The following is a 14,119-nucleotide window of genomic DNA, read 5'->3' on the forward strand; positions in this document are numbered from 1 at the left end:
CTTGGTATAGACGTACTGGTCTGATATATTTACCTGATAAGCTCACGGCGGGTGTGACCGGTCGACAGGGGATCCTTACTCCTCCTAGACACCTGATCCCACCTCTGGTGTGCTCAGGGGTCCGTATTTGCCCAACTCCCTGTTTTGTATTGCTTATTGGAGGTATGAGATTGATCACTGTTCGTTACATTCACCTTTCATATATGTAGGTTTCAAATGCGTCCGATTTCAAGCAACCCGAAATTATGATTTTACTGAATCATACCAGTGTCTGACTTCGAAGTTACATAATATTATATGGCAGTGACTAGTGATTGTTCTAGGTCATCCTTATTAATTACTGTAGTGCATGTATGAACATTATTTATTAAAGGCTTTAATAACACGTGTTCGTGTTTATTTATACCTGTAATCTATTGGGTAATCTAATTGTCACCCTATCAGGTGACATCTAAATATTCATTACAAGGATTTTAACTGACCACCGTCAGTGAGTAGAATTTTGAAACTATTCGAAGGCTCTTTTTAGTGCAGATAACTTATGCCCCACCCACCCACCCTTGCCTTACTCGAGTACTTTGATTTATCACTAAAAAATGTTTTATTTTGTAGATAGGAAGAGAATACTGTGTGAAGAATTGTTTATGTATATCAGTGTTTTTTTAATTAAGTAAACTGGACGTTCAGAGCGCTTCATATCCTAAACTACGTGATTGTGTTTATTTTATAAATTATTTATGTTAGTTTGAGTAGAACGAATAAGAACATAAATTTCTTTAATATCACCCTACAATTTTAAATTCTTGAAACAGGAGTATCAAAATCGGAACAAGACAGTCGGCGATCTTGCCATTCCCCAGTGTTAAAATTGTTCTGTAGAAATTGAATTGGACAATAATAACGGTATTTTGCTAATTAGACTGTAATAAAAAGGTGTTTGCGCATATCATGCGAGACGTTTCATTCATATTTTTCGATGCTAACTTGATTGAAAGGTAACGGAGCAGCACAGAACATGTAGTTCGGCTTTATGTTGTTTTATTTAGCTGGAATAAGGCAATGATTATAAGCAAAACAAATACTTGTAAGACAAAACAGTACAATGTTACACTTTAGATTTCATAAACCGTGGACAATAAGTTACCATTAATACAGCGTGCATTTATGATATCAAAATTATGTGGTGTAAAAAAAAAATTGATCTTACAACGTACAAATTCTAAAAATATACACATGTACTCAAGACAACTTTAACTGCACAAGTACAATAACATATAAATGTTGCAATCACAAATACTATGACACATTCACAAGAATATTATAAGTAAATATGATTCTTATGTAACACAACATGCAGCTGATACAACCTGGATGCAAAAATGAGCAATGCTCTGTTTTACACAGTTTGAACGGTAACTCAATACTTAAAGGTGAATCACGACTATTGGACAATACTTAACGACGAATGAAATTTAGTATCAAAACAATATCCACTTGTATATGCGCTTAGGATAATCAGCTAAATCCTATGCACAGTAGAAGCCCTACTCAATCCAACAAAAGAATATTTATTAAACTTAGAAAAGTATGACCCCCCCCCCAATAATAATTAATACACAAGAAATAAACAAGAATAGATTTGCACTACCACAGAAATACATAAACAAGAACAGGGGATGCTTACTCCTTCTACACACCTGATCCCAACTCTAGCGTGTCCAGGGGTCCGTGTTTGCCCAACTATCTATTTTGTATTGCTTATAGGAGTTATGAGATTGATCACTGTTCGTTATCTTCACCTTGCATTTGCACCAACACAGAAATACATAAACAAGAATAGATTTGCACTAACAAAAATATACATGTTTTAAGGTTTGTTTCGTGATCTACAGGCAAAATGTTATTTAAGCAATTATCAAAATGTTATAAAAGGCAAACAAAATATTCATTTAACATAACTATTTCAAATTATTCAAAGACGATATACACATGTACAAAATTTTAATCATATCTTATGCAACATGTGATTTCTCATAATATGTATTTCTAGATGATTTAACCCCCAATATTTTTGGTTGATTGATTGTATATTGTTTAACGTCTTACTCGAAAATTTATAACTCATATGGAGACGTCATCATTGCCGGTGAAAGGCTGCAAAATTTAAGCCGATGCTCGACGCTTGCGGTCTTTGAGTAAGTGGGAACTTTATCGTGCTAAACCTGCTGCGACACAGGACCTCGATAATATACAAAAATACCTCATGTAAACACTCAAAATACTTTTAAAAATTAGTAGCCCCTTCCCTCTGTGTAAGACAGATTTAAAGATTGTGCAATTTACGAGCATAAATGGGAGTATGGCCTGCCTTAACATACCCGTGTTAGTCTGTTTGCAACAGTCTGCGGACACCAAGTGTGGCTCATGGCCTGCCTTAACATACCCGTGTTAATCTGTTTGCAACAGTCTGCGGACACCAAGTGTGGCTCACTAAATGAACTTCCCTGTCAAAAGGCAGAGGATAGAGTACCTGTTCGGAAAATACCCCAACCCGAGGCACTTTCATGCTGCATCTACAACGTACCGTGAATCAACTCTGCATCTAGAAACATGCCCACATTCACCATGTCCTAGAAACACGCCCACATTCACCATGTCCTAGAAAAACACGCCCACATTCACCATGTCCTAGAAACACGCCCACATTCACCATGTCCTAGAAACACGCCCACATTCACCATGTCCTAGAAAAACACGCCCACATTCACCATGTCCTCCAACTACAAATTACGAAACACTGAAACCTAGAATAATGACACAACAGGAAGCAGTCCCAGAACTACTCAATCTTGTAAATACTCAGAGGATCATGAACTGTTAGACTGTTCTTGTTTTAACATAAATCAACCATGCACAAGTGCGTGCGACTGTGAAGCATTTGAATACCCTAACAAAGGAAGCTTACACCAGTTGTGACCTGTATGATTGATATAACAATTGAGTAACTTAGTGTTTTGTGTAGAACTTGAATATGAAGTAGTTCCAGTTACGGTACGATTTACTGGTAACTCATGTTAATGAAATACTATGATTATTAGAATTGTGATGCACATCCAAGTAAGACAAACGTAGTCATGCATAAATGCAGTTTACTTTCAAGCTTGATATCAATTAACTAATTAAACTAATTAAAAAGCATAGGAAGGAACGTTTTAAAAGGGTCCCTGGTACATGTATCTATCATATGGGTATCACGTAACAAAAATTATTTAGTATTTCATTTTAATGCTAAAATGTAGATATGATGAGAGCATTATAACAGTAAGCAAATCAAATAACACGCACATTCAATATCCATCTTGACATCTGAACGAGGTGCAAAATCTTAATTCACCGACACCGTCATTAATATAACGTTCAATGCTAATCCAAATATGACACATTCCAATTCTTTGCCTATCTTCTTTTAAGCGAATCGGTCTTTAACAATGATCTTGTACGGAGCAGGAACCTCTGTGGCACTGAATGCGCCACTTACTCCTGAGAAATTTGGATCCACGCCTTCAGGTAATCTAAACTCAAACCTTTGCAAAAGATATGCGCACATGGTTACCATTTCTGATTTCGCTAAAGCCTCTCCAAGACAGGTACGCAGTCCAGCGGAGAACGGCAACCAACCATCAACCTTCGTTTCCAAGTTTCCATCATTGGAAATAAAGCGATGTGGATCGAACATTTCGGGATTTTCCCAATATTTTGGGTTCATGTGAAGCGCGAACATGTTAGGAAACACAATTGTCTCCTTCGGTATATCGTATCCACCCACCTGAGTATCGCAAAGCGTGGAGTGAGGTATAGTCAATGAAAATGCGCTTGCTCGACGTAGTGTCTCGTATAGGCACGCCTCAATATACGGTAAACTGGCGCGGTCTCTGACAGAGGGACGTCTTGTACCTGTCAATCAAATGTAAATATCAAGACATGTTGTGTGTCACGTTTGTAAAACATGACAAAATATGATATAGGGATACATATATAGATTAAATCAGTTGAGCATGAAATTACATATGTCTACTGAAAAAATGAAAGTGAAAGCATTCAATGTGCAACATGTTTATATTGTGTAATTTTTCATGGGTATTATTTTTTATATTTTTATTTGCCAGCCATTTGTTGCTTATCTACATGTGTAGATATGAGTTAATCTTGCGAATTCATACCGACCCCGTTTCATTTTTGTTATTCTTGATGTTGATCAATACATCCTTGATATTAGTTTGAAGGTTTTAACAAATGAAAATTATCATCATGAAGAAATTATTCAAATCGTCTAATTATCGTCAATCTGTCGCGAATTAAACATTACCACATTCGAAAAAAGCAAGATATTGCCTCCCTATACTTAAAATAGAATGTCGAACTAAATTTACATTTACTAATAAAAAGTTCCATGAAGAAATCCTACAATTAAGAATGTGAAGTTTATCCCCCACCCCACCCCAATAGGTAAATCTTAATTAAGTTTATCTCCCACCCCAATAGGTAAATCTTAATTATGTGTATCCCCACCCCACCCCAATATGTCAATCTTAATTATGTGTTTCCTCCACCCCACCCCAATAGGTCAATCTTAATTATTTCATCTATTTCTTTTTATCAAGGGTGAATAACTCTACATATAGGTACAAAGGCCTATTATCAATTCATGTAAAAACCCACTAAGCGAAGATATTTCACAACGCTATCAATTTCCATTTATTTGTTTGACTTCGACGATACCAATACTGCTGATGTTGTAAAATAGATCTTGGAAATAGCACATTATACAAGGAGACATGTCTATACGTTCAACCTTCGATGCATGTTTATGCTCGATTCACGCTCGAGTCTTCCTTTCGGTTACGAAAAAGGACGAGTGATATCCGACTATCTTAAAATATCACGTGATGTTTCCTGTCGCTAGATATGAACACCTCGGAGGGCGTGGTTTCTGGTCTTAGACAGTAACAATATTTGTTTTCTCTACCAATCAGATTCGACTAAACAACATGTCAGTACAATGAATCTATTTGTGACCTACCTAATACGGATTCGATTTCCTGTCGACATTTCTCCTGGATATCAGGTAATCCCGACATAAAGCAAACAAACCAATCCATCGTGATCCTCGTTGTATCCACACCGGCTGAAATATAGAGTATATATTCATTATTTATTTTCCTTCCCTTTTAAGACTTTCATTCATAGTAAGACGTCACTAGTTGTAATGAAGTGCTATGCAAACGACCTATGCGCTCAGGACCGTAACAGTGGGGTTTTTTAACGTACCAACGCCTACCCCTACACATGCCTCCATCTTAAGGTCTCAGTCGAAAGCATATGAAGGGGTTCAGAAATACTGTAATGTTGCATTTCAAACGAATTGTATGTCTACCAGTGCTTTCATGATTAATGTTTTAGAAGTCAAAATCTCTTACATAACCTTATACGTTTTAATTCGTTGATGCCTCTAATTTACTCATTGATTATAGTTTACTATAATTCGACTAGCAATGATTTTATAATAAGTAGATTGAAGTTCTTCATAAACTAGTTAATTAAGCGGACTTTTTTTCGCAAACTCTTTAAATGTAGTTTCATGACAATCATTCTGTTTAATCAAAGGCCTCAAGCTTCCAGAAAAAGTCCATCGACTTATAATGTTCACGAACCATAGAAGATAGCAACGATGGTCTGCACTATTCTCGTGTCTTCTAAAATCATGTCGGAATCCTGCGATTCTTCCGCTTTCTTATTACTCAGCAGTAATTGGTCCATAAGATCTCGCACGTCATCTACATGTAAATGAAAAACACTCAACTACTGCTATATTATCAGTATATGAAAGGTGAAGATAACAAACAGTGATCCATCTCAAAACTCCTATAAGTCAACTCCTATATGATTTATTCATGTAACTACGTGCAGTATTGACCTTTGCGTTTACTTAAGAAGAAATCAGTAAATCATTTACAGGTTTCAAAACAAAAAGAATAAAAACAACAAAAACCAAACAAAAGAACTATTCACGCACTTTCGTTGAACTCCGTCCTGTGGTCCTCCAATTTCTTATAAAAGACAGCCAAGAATTCTTCCACCAATTTCACGTATTTGCAGAATTTTTTAGAGGGCCATAATTTTCCTATCAATGGGTAGACATCTTCAATGAAACCTCCACCAAACGTGCTATTGATATCATCTATTCTCTGTATGAACCTCTCAATTTCCTCGTCCGTGCTGTCAGCATATAAAACATTAGTAACAATACATGTTATATGATGAGTTTAAATGTTAATGATTTAGATGATTGTGAGCATGTTTCCCACACGAAAAAAAAAAAACAACAACAAAAAACCCAGATTTATTTCCATGGTTAATCAATTTCTGTTGAAATTTGTGGCCAAACCATTAATTCAACGAAACAATAAAGTAGAGTTGTCACTCATAAAGGACTGGAAAGGTCGGTCCCTCATTTCATTCCTAGATACATGTACCTCGAAAATGGAAAGGAATGTTTGAATAGTTGTAGAACAAAAACTTTGTTTTGAAAATCGTCAGAACTTTCTTTGATGTTTTTTAGTGGGTCTTTAAATCAATACGTCTTCAAACATAACAATACAAGCAGAATAATGAAAGTATGTATTTCTATTGACAAAAGTTGTCTATTCTCAAAAGCCCACATCTTCGCAAAAATCAGACGGAAGACTAAATCGTTACTCGCAACGATACTATTATTACGGGCCACCAAAAGGCGGGCCGTTTTTGATATACGTCTAAACATTTACGCTGTGTTTCTGCGGGATGAAAACGTTTTCTGCGGGATTTGTTAATAATTTTTTTTTATGTAAAAGGAATTTTTGTTTCATCTGACTAACGTTCAAATTAGATATCGGAAGCAGTAATGTTAAATGAAAGGTGAAGATCGAACAGTGATCAATCTCATAACTCCCATAAGCAATGCTAAATAGATAGTTGGGCAAACACGGACCCCTGGACACACCAGAGGTGGGATCAGGTGCCTAAGAGGAGTAAGCATCCCCTGTCGACCGGTCGGAGTCATCCGTAATCAAAATCAGTGTGCCAAGAACGACCTAACAATCGGTATGAAACACGTCAGATAGCATTTGACCCAATGAAATGTTGTATTGACGAACTAGATCGTTATAAAGATCATAGAATTTGCGAAATACTGACTTCAATTGAGACTGTTGAAACCCCTGTATCATCAACTTGTTTGTCAATAGCTTGCCTCGAGAAATATATATTTAAGGTGTATGGAAATGTTACAATAATTCTGTGTAGAGGATCCACAACACTACACCTGTAAAGGCACAGCGGAGTAGGATCAAAGCTGTCTCCATCTTAAGTGTGGTGTACTTTATCAAGATTAGCATTTTCACGAGGCAGAAATAAATGAGCACCGAGTTATTTTATCCAGCCAATCAAATAACAATGAAAAGTAAAAAAAAAATTATGTTATTAACATTTTCCCCGCGAGATTTTTAGAATTTGTAAACAAATATTCGGAAGTGATCGAGTTATTTTTATCTTTATAACAGTGTGTATCGGGATCTGCTTCAACAGTATATTGCCGCGTTTCTTCCAGACAAAGAATTTTTCTACTCACGCTTTTTTCCCTCGGACATTCGGATTTGATCAGATTTGACGCTTTTGTCAATATGTTTTCTTGCTATCCTTTTAGCAGATTGAGGTAATTCAAAGCTGATGAAAATTTACGAAACTACATTAATGAAAGGTGAAGATAACGAACAGTGATCAATCTCATAACTTCTATAAGTAATATAAAATAGAGAGTTGGGCAAACACTGACCCCCTGGACACACCAGAGGTACATCTATGTATTCTAAAGATGGAAATACAGAAGCGTTGATGGTGTATGAGGCGAATAGGTAAAGTGTGGTCAAACGTACTTCGTTCCCATGCACAAATTGTAGATGATGTGAAACTGAATCTTATTTAGATAATCTTTCACTGCAAATGGCTGCTTTTCAGACGCCATCTTGTCCATGAACTTTGTCAGTGTCCTTTGAATTGTGTCGTCCATCATTGTACTCTGCAGAAAATGTCTAACAAGGAAAATATCAAGTTCAGAAAAATTAAACCGTTCGTTGTAATAAAAAAATAATAAGTTGATGCATGCAATAATGAGTGATTTGTTCTAGAACTACTTGTTATCGTTAAAAATGAATTGTTTCCAATGGTTTCATCAGATATTTAGAAATTCATTTCAAAATTAAGGATTATCTCCCTCATGCATAGCTCTTATCCTTGGACGAATTTGGCTCCACTTTTTTGGCACGCTGTTTTTGGCTATATTTAGCTCTAAAACTTCATAGTTATTTCGGATTTCAAACATTTCGGTTGAGCATCACTGAAGAGACATTATTTGTCGAAATGTGCATCTGGTGCATTAAAATTGGTACCGTATAAGTTTTACATATTTATATATTGCAAAGAACAGTATAATAGTTTCTATTCAGATTAACCCAGAATTTACCTTCATCAAAACGATTCAAAAGTATGTGACGAGGCCCGGATATTAGTACTCGTAAAGCGTTATCATATTCCGCGCGCCTTACCCAATACCCAAATACAGGAAATATGCAGTAGAAGTGCACCACATTTTAGATTCCATAAAAAGTTAAACATTTACAACCTGGTGAGTATTGAGTTATGCAACTGATCAGTAGGTCATTAATCATTGTGTAATTGAGCGCTTCTAACGATTCTAAACTGAAATTCAATCAAAATTCAGACTATGATTTTGAAGCAAAATTTGATTTTTTTGTAGATCACGCTCACATGTTCAATGTGTATATCAACGGAGTAAAGAAAATAATGTGTTTGTTAAGGGTCTGCCAGATTTCCCTATCTGAAAAGAGACCTGTTCTAAAGATAAATATCCTTGTGAAACTCATCCTAATTGTGGCATCCTTAACGTATATCGTACATGTAGATGCATGTAATAGTACACTTCCATTCATACAAATCTTCTATAAGCCTTACATTGTATATTTACAGGTCATACTAAGATATAATTAACCTTATTCTTTGTCTGAGACATTGAGGCGGGGTAGGATACATCGACTGGCCATGTTTGTGTCGGGTCTCTGTTGTCAGTGTCCAAGAGTTACAAAGTTATGTGTATGGCCAGAACAAAATACTTTTACATTATTGACCTCGACCTTCCGCAAATGACCTTGGATCAAAGTCAGGACAGGCCATTTGGCTATAAACTATGTATGTCAACTTTATAATGTTGTTTCATTACAAAGCTATCGCAAGAATTGCAAACTCTCGCACTAATTAGGCGAATGACTTTTAAATGATGTACAATGTATTGACATTCCATTTGATGATATGCAATCTATATGTTAAGTTTAAGCTAATGTCTCGCAATTGAAAAAAATATTGACCCAGGAAAAGTAGTGTGATGAACAAACAGACAGACATGGTGATTCCCATATACTCCAAAACTTTGTTTGCAGGATTTTACATGCGAACGCCTGCAATTTAAAGCCATGAAAAAACAAGTCTAGTAAGTCCAAAACAGAAGCTTCTAAACTAACATCACAACCGAATAACATCAGACTGGTTTGTTTGATGAATATATTCCCGAAACGTAAATCTTAACTGCCAGAGAGCACCGTGGTCAGAAACGACATTCATAATAGGCCAACAGCGGAGGCTAGCTTACAAAACTTTGACAAAGTTTGCAGACAGTATGTAATTTTGTAGTTTGAGTTTTGATACATCTTAAACGTTTGTAGATTGCATAATTCAAGGTATTGTAGTTTGTGGCTTTTAGTATATTTAGGAAATACCTCAGAGCTAGATTTGCCACTTTTCTGTGCATTTTCCATGAGTGACAATAGGAGCCGAAAGATATAGTCTTCTCTTCCGATATTATCTGAACTGAAAGTCAACCATACGTTTGTGATTAATTTTACATACACAGATAGAGAGAAAGTTATCTATATATAATATGTGTGTGTAGGTAAAATAAAATATTGTCATTAGATGGAGTACACATTCAGAATACTAGTAAAACATTTAACTACTATCACACCTAGTTAATGTTGCCATGGTGAAACCATACATATGTATTTCAATGCACAGACTTAGGACTATTCTATACTTTCAGTAATTTTGTTCTGTAATCTAGATATTATGTGTGTGATCCAAAACCCAGTATCTCCATAATCCGTTTTGTTCATGTCGCAGTATTTAATTTTTAAAAAATCATTTCTGGTAATTACAAGCAAGACAAAGAATCATAAAACAAATTAACATTGGCCTACATTCAGCAATAGATAAACAAACAAAAAAACGCTATGTGAAACAAAATCCATTCACATACATGTATTGCAGAATTCAGAAATCCCCATTTCTGTTTAGATCTACCTATGTCCACTCACGTGATTTCATGGAAGGTCTGCCTGCAATATCCGTCTTTCTTTTCACCAATGCCTCCATGATAGTGTCGAGATCATTAAGGAACACAAACATTTTGGGACCTGCAAATATTCACGTGAATTGAATCTTTTACTAGAGTCATGAAATGTACATGTACTTTGCTTAGTGTAGTGAAAATATCACATAAAGTAACACTGATACATGTACCTAACTGTGTAGGGTTCAGTCATAAAAAGGTTTGGTCCAATGAAATAAGTATTGGTTGATTGATTGATTGAATTTTGTTTAGTGTCCCTCTCAAGAATATTTCACTCATATGGAGATGTCGAAAGAAGTATTGAACCAGTACCCACACATTTATAGCATCCTTAGCAGTTGTACTCTATAGCTGAGGAGCCAACTTTCTTCTACGCTTAGTTATGCAGTCTTTCCTTGTCTTACGTTCTTAGTACGAGTACATGTATATAAATATGGTTACATGTAACATGCAAAGGACTATGCACGCTAACTCTGGTTTCCCGCCAACATTTTCAACTGGTATATTTTTAAAAGCTTTGCAATTTTACTGACTGTATTTTTTAAATGCAAAGTAGAATCCATTAGTAATTGATTATCAACTTTAATACCAGTGTTAATTAATTAATTGCACTTTAAAATTCCAACTCCTTTTGATTTAGGGGTTAGAAAAATATTTTCCTTGAAACAGGGCTTTGAAATGTCATATATTTTGAAATACTTATTATTATCAATAAATAACCATTTAATTTGTTAAATTACAAATATAAATATTATTGAGTAAAAAAGAATGATTAATCTTCATTTCTCACAATTTAACCTCATTTGTAATTGATCACGGAGTGAATATGTTTGCTGCGTTCTGGTTTGTAAACATATGCCCCCACTCCCCCATGAAACAACAAAAGCTTTGGCATACATTTCCTAACTGACAATTTGTGATACCTGCTAAAAGGAATGTGTTGTTACAGGGGGGGTCCCAGGATGTTTTAAAAATAGTTCCCGTTTTCCATTGATTCCTATAGTGAACTACGTGATTTTAACGCAAATATAGAGTTATCCCTCTTTATTTTGTCAAATAAATCAACTTTTATAAAAATTCATATGAATATCTATATCGACATAAAAAATCATTTAAAACTGATAACTTTTTAAAATCGACCAGAAGGTACATACATGTAGGCGTCGAAACAGAAAGAAGAGGACTTTATAAAAATATCGACTGGATGCACCGTCGTCACTGACAACTGCTGAGTTGCACGCGAGATTAGATTTGATAATGAATTTTTTACGGAGTTGATTAAAATGGCATCACACTTTCCACTGAGAGAAATCAGTTTTCAGTTACAACTGACAGTTAACGTGACGTTACACTTCACTGTATTGTTTTGTGTGTTGGCTTTAAGCCTTACGGCTCATCAGCATAATATAGATATTTAATTACATAGTATAAACAAAGAAGCTGTATAGAATATGAAAACTTTATTCGTTAAAGCAATACACACTGTAACTGACGGTATTTTATGCACTAAATAACACCTACCGGTTTAACTAATACAATCCCCCACATCTGAAGAAAAATTCAGCAAAATAAACAAGGGAATATTGTTTGAGAGCATACCAACAATGAGCGTTTCGTATAAACCGCCACTGCTTCGTATACACGGACATGGGAACGGGGATTGCCGAACATAATCGGGTTGCCGAGGTCGAGGTTATAACTGAGGTGAGTAACTACACGTGTGGTTTGTTTTAAAATATTACATCGTTTCATGAATGATAAGAGGTGTAAGAAAGTTATGATAACGCAAATGTGCTATTCAAATGAAATTTTGATAGTGAATTTTCTTTAAAATTGTCATGTTAAATTGTTTACAAATCTGACACGTGCAGCGCCTCTCGATTTTTTTTCGAACTGGTGACTTTCGAGGTCAATGCATATCGGAGATAACGAGCAGGAATTACTGACAGGATGACAATGATTCATGAATCTACATTTTCTGCTGATTTGACAGGTTTATTGCTTCAGATTCACTCTGATTCTATTAAGCTATATGTATTCAATCACAAATATGTTAAATATTTATTCTTTTATTTTTCAATTAATTTATCGTCAGTTACAGCTTGTATTGCTTTAACTACAATTTGTTCATTTTTAAAATCTACAAATGGAATGTGTTCCAAAGCAGAAATGTCTAACGTTTAATAAAAATTTACTCACCAAACTGTAAGCGTAGAACTGGTCCATACTGTTTTGATAACTTGTAGACCTCACGATGATAGAGGGGATTTGTGTACACTACAAAGAAGAAAGAAAGGTTTTAAAATTTCACATTTTTGTGTATTTCTTTCTGGGGTTTTATTCCTTGTTGTTTTGAAGCCATATGTTTCGATTGATATGTAGTTCATAATTATATATACTTTTGAAATCATGACAATTGACTATGAAAAAATAAATTTGAAATATATGTATACATGTATGTCTTACGCTTGGGTATTTCGTGCTAAAATGTGAATCTATCCATACGTGTTAGTCAAATTGGCGTAATACCAAATTCTATATCAAATAATTGATGATAGCTTGCAATTTACACGGTCTCAAATTAGATCTGAGTCTCGGTTTTGTTTAGAATGGACATAAAGTGAAAATGTGAGACCAGAGACATACATTGTCAGAGATGTCTCTGGTGAAAGTTAGATCTAATGTGAGATCGTCAATGTTTTAAGCGCCGGGGCATGGCTAAACCTTAATGGTACATGTCAGAGTTTATGTCCTCTACTGCTGGGAATTCGGAATTAAATGGACAGGTTTGATTCAAACAAGATTTAACCGCACGTAATTTTTAATCTGCATCAAACACATAGGCATGAGAGAATTTACTGTTGATTGCAAACTTGTTATTCAATATCAGTCCGTTTCTTCATAAAACAGATCGATATTGCGCCCTAGATTTCCTCACCCGTGTAGTTGCCAATGACAGGAAGAGCGAATGGCCCAGGTGGCAGACGATATCTGTACCTGTAAATTACATAGTACACAAAGAGACCCGTCGCAAGACCCACCAACACAGACTGGAGATCCAGCCACATCCTCACATTCACACCTGTAAAATTAGTGCAGGAAACGTGTATACAAAGTGTAGTTCTGACGCATTATTCACTATGGAGATTTATAAATATAAGCTTAATTTGTGTGTTTTCTTTACAATATATCTCAATGAGTAAAATGATGAAATTATAGCAGTTAAAGTACAGACCTACAAGTGCATGTGCCAAATCAACGACGTTTCCGTTTTTCGTTCACAGTTTGTACTTAAATTTTGTTCGTTTGCTATGCTAAGAAATATCTGCACTAGTCATCAGCTATGTTTACAACCTACAACGTAAAAAAATTATCAACGAAAGTGGTGGAACTACGAACCCGATTATTAATAAACTGTTTAGTGAGACGGGCTGTCAATGTGGTATCATACCTGTCATTATTTTCACTATATATTGCTATAACAACAAAGAAATAATTAAAAATCAGGTTGCTAAATTGATGCCAAATAGCACAGACGGATATATTCTGTTACCTGAGACAGGTAACAGAACATTTCTGTCTGCGCTCTGCCGACACCGGAATAAG

At 35.4% G+C, this 14,119-nt stretch overlaps 1 protein-coding gene across 2 annotated transcripts; it reads right to left on the minus strand.

Moving 5' to 3' along the window:
• Nucleotides 1–1,021: 1,021 nt before the first annotated feature.
• Nucleotides 1,022–13,900, minus strand: LOC125665984 (cytochrome P450 1A1-like). 2 transcript variants are annotated; one of them, XM_048899028.2, is made up of 10 exons: nucleotides 13,749–13,900; nucleotides 13,452–13,595; nucleotides 12,713–12,790; nucleotides 10,479–10,577; nucleotides 9,885–9,975; nucleotides 7,971–8,126; nucleotides 6,074–6,276; nucleotides 5,712–5,834; nucleotides 5,081–5,185; nucleotides 1,022–3,954 (listed from the first exon to the last, which is right to left on the minus strand). In XM_048899028.2, exons 2-10 carry the CDS (start codon nucleotides 13,579–13,581, stop codon nucleotides 3,467–3,469), a joined length of 1,473 nt encoding a protein of 490 aa, XP_048754985.2. In that variant the 5' UTR covers nucleotides 13,582–13,595; nucleotides 13,749–13,900; the 3' UTR covers nucleotides 1,022–3,466. The 2 variants fall into 2 exon arrangements, with proteins under 2 accessions (XP_048754985.2, XP_048754986.2); XM_048899029.2 differs by having other exon boundaries at nucleotides 13,753–13,897.
• Between the last annotated feature and the right edge of the window lie 219 nt (nucleotides 13,901–14,119).

The sequence above is a fragment of the Ostrea edulis genome, chromosome 10 (genome assembly GCF_947568905.1).
Source record: "Ostrea edulis chromosome 10, xbOstEdul1.1, whole genome shotgun sequence".
NCBI lineage: Eukaryota > Metazoa > Mollusca > Bivalvia > Ostreida > Ostreidae > Ostrea > Ostrea edulis.

Coding starts and splice junctions, on each gene's coding strand:
- LOC125665984 (XM_048899028.2), bottom strand. CDS start 13,581: ATGTGGCTGGATCTCCAGTCTGTGTTGGTGGGTCTTGCGACGGGTCTC. Junction 10,578..12,712: donor AGTTCTACGCTTACAGTTTG/GTGAGTAAATTT, acceptor GAATATTTGCAG/GTCCCAAAATGTTTGTGTTC. Junction 9,976..10,478: donor CAGACCTTCCATGAAATCAC/GTGAGTGGACAT, acceptor GTTGACTTTCAG/TTCAGATAATATCGGAAGAG.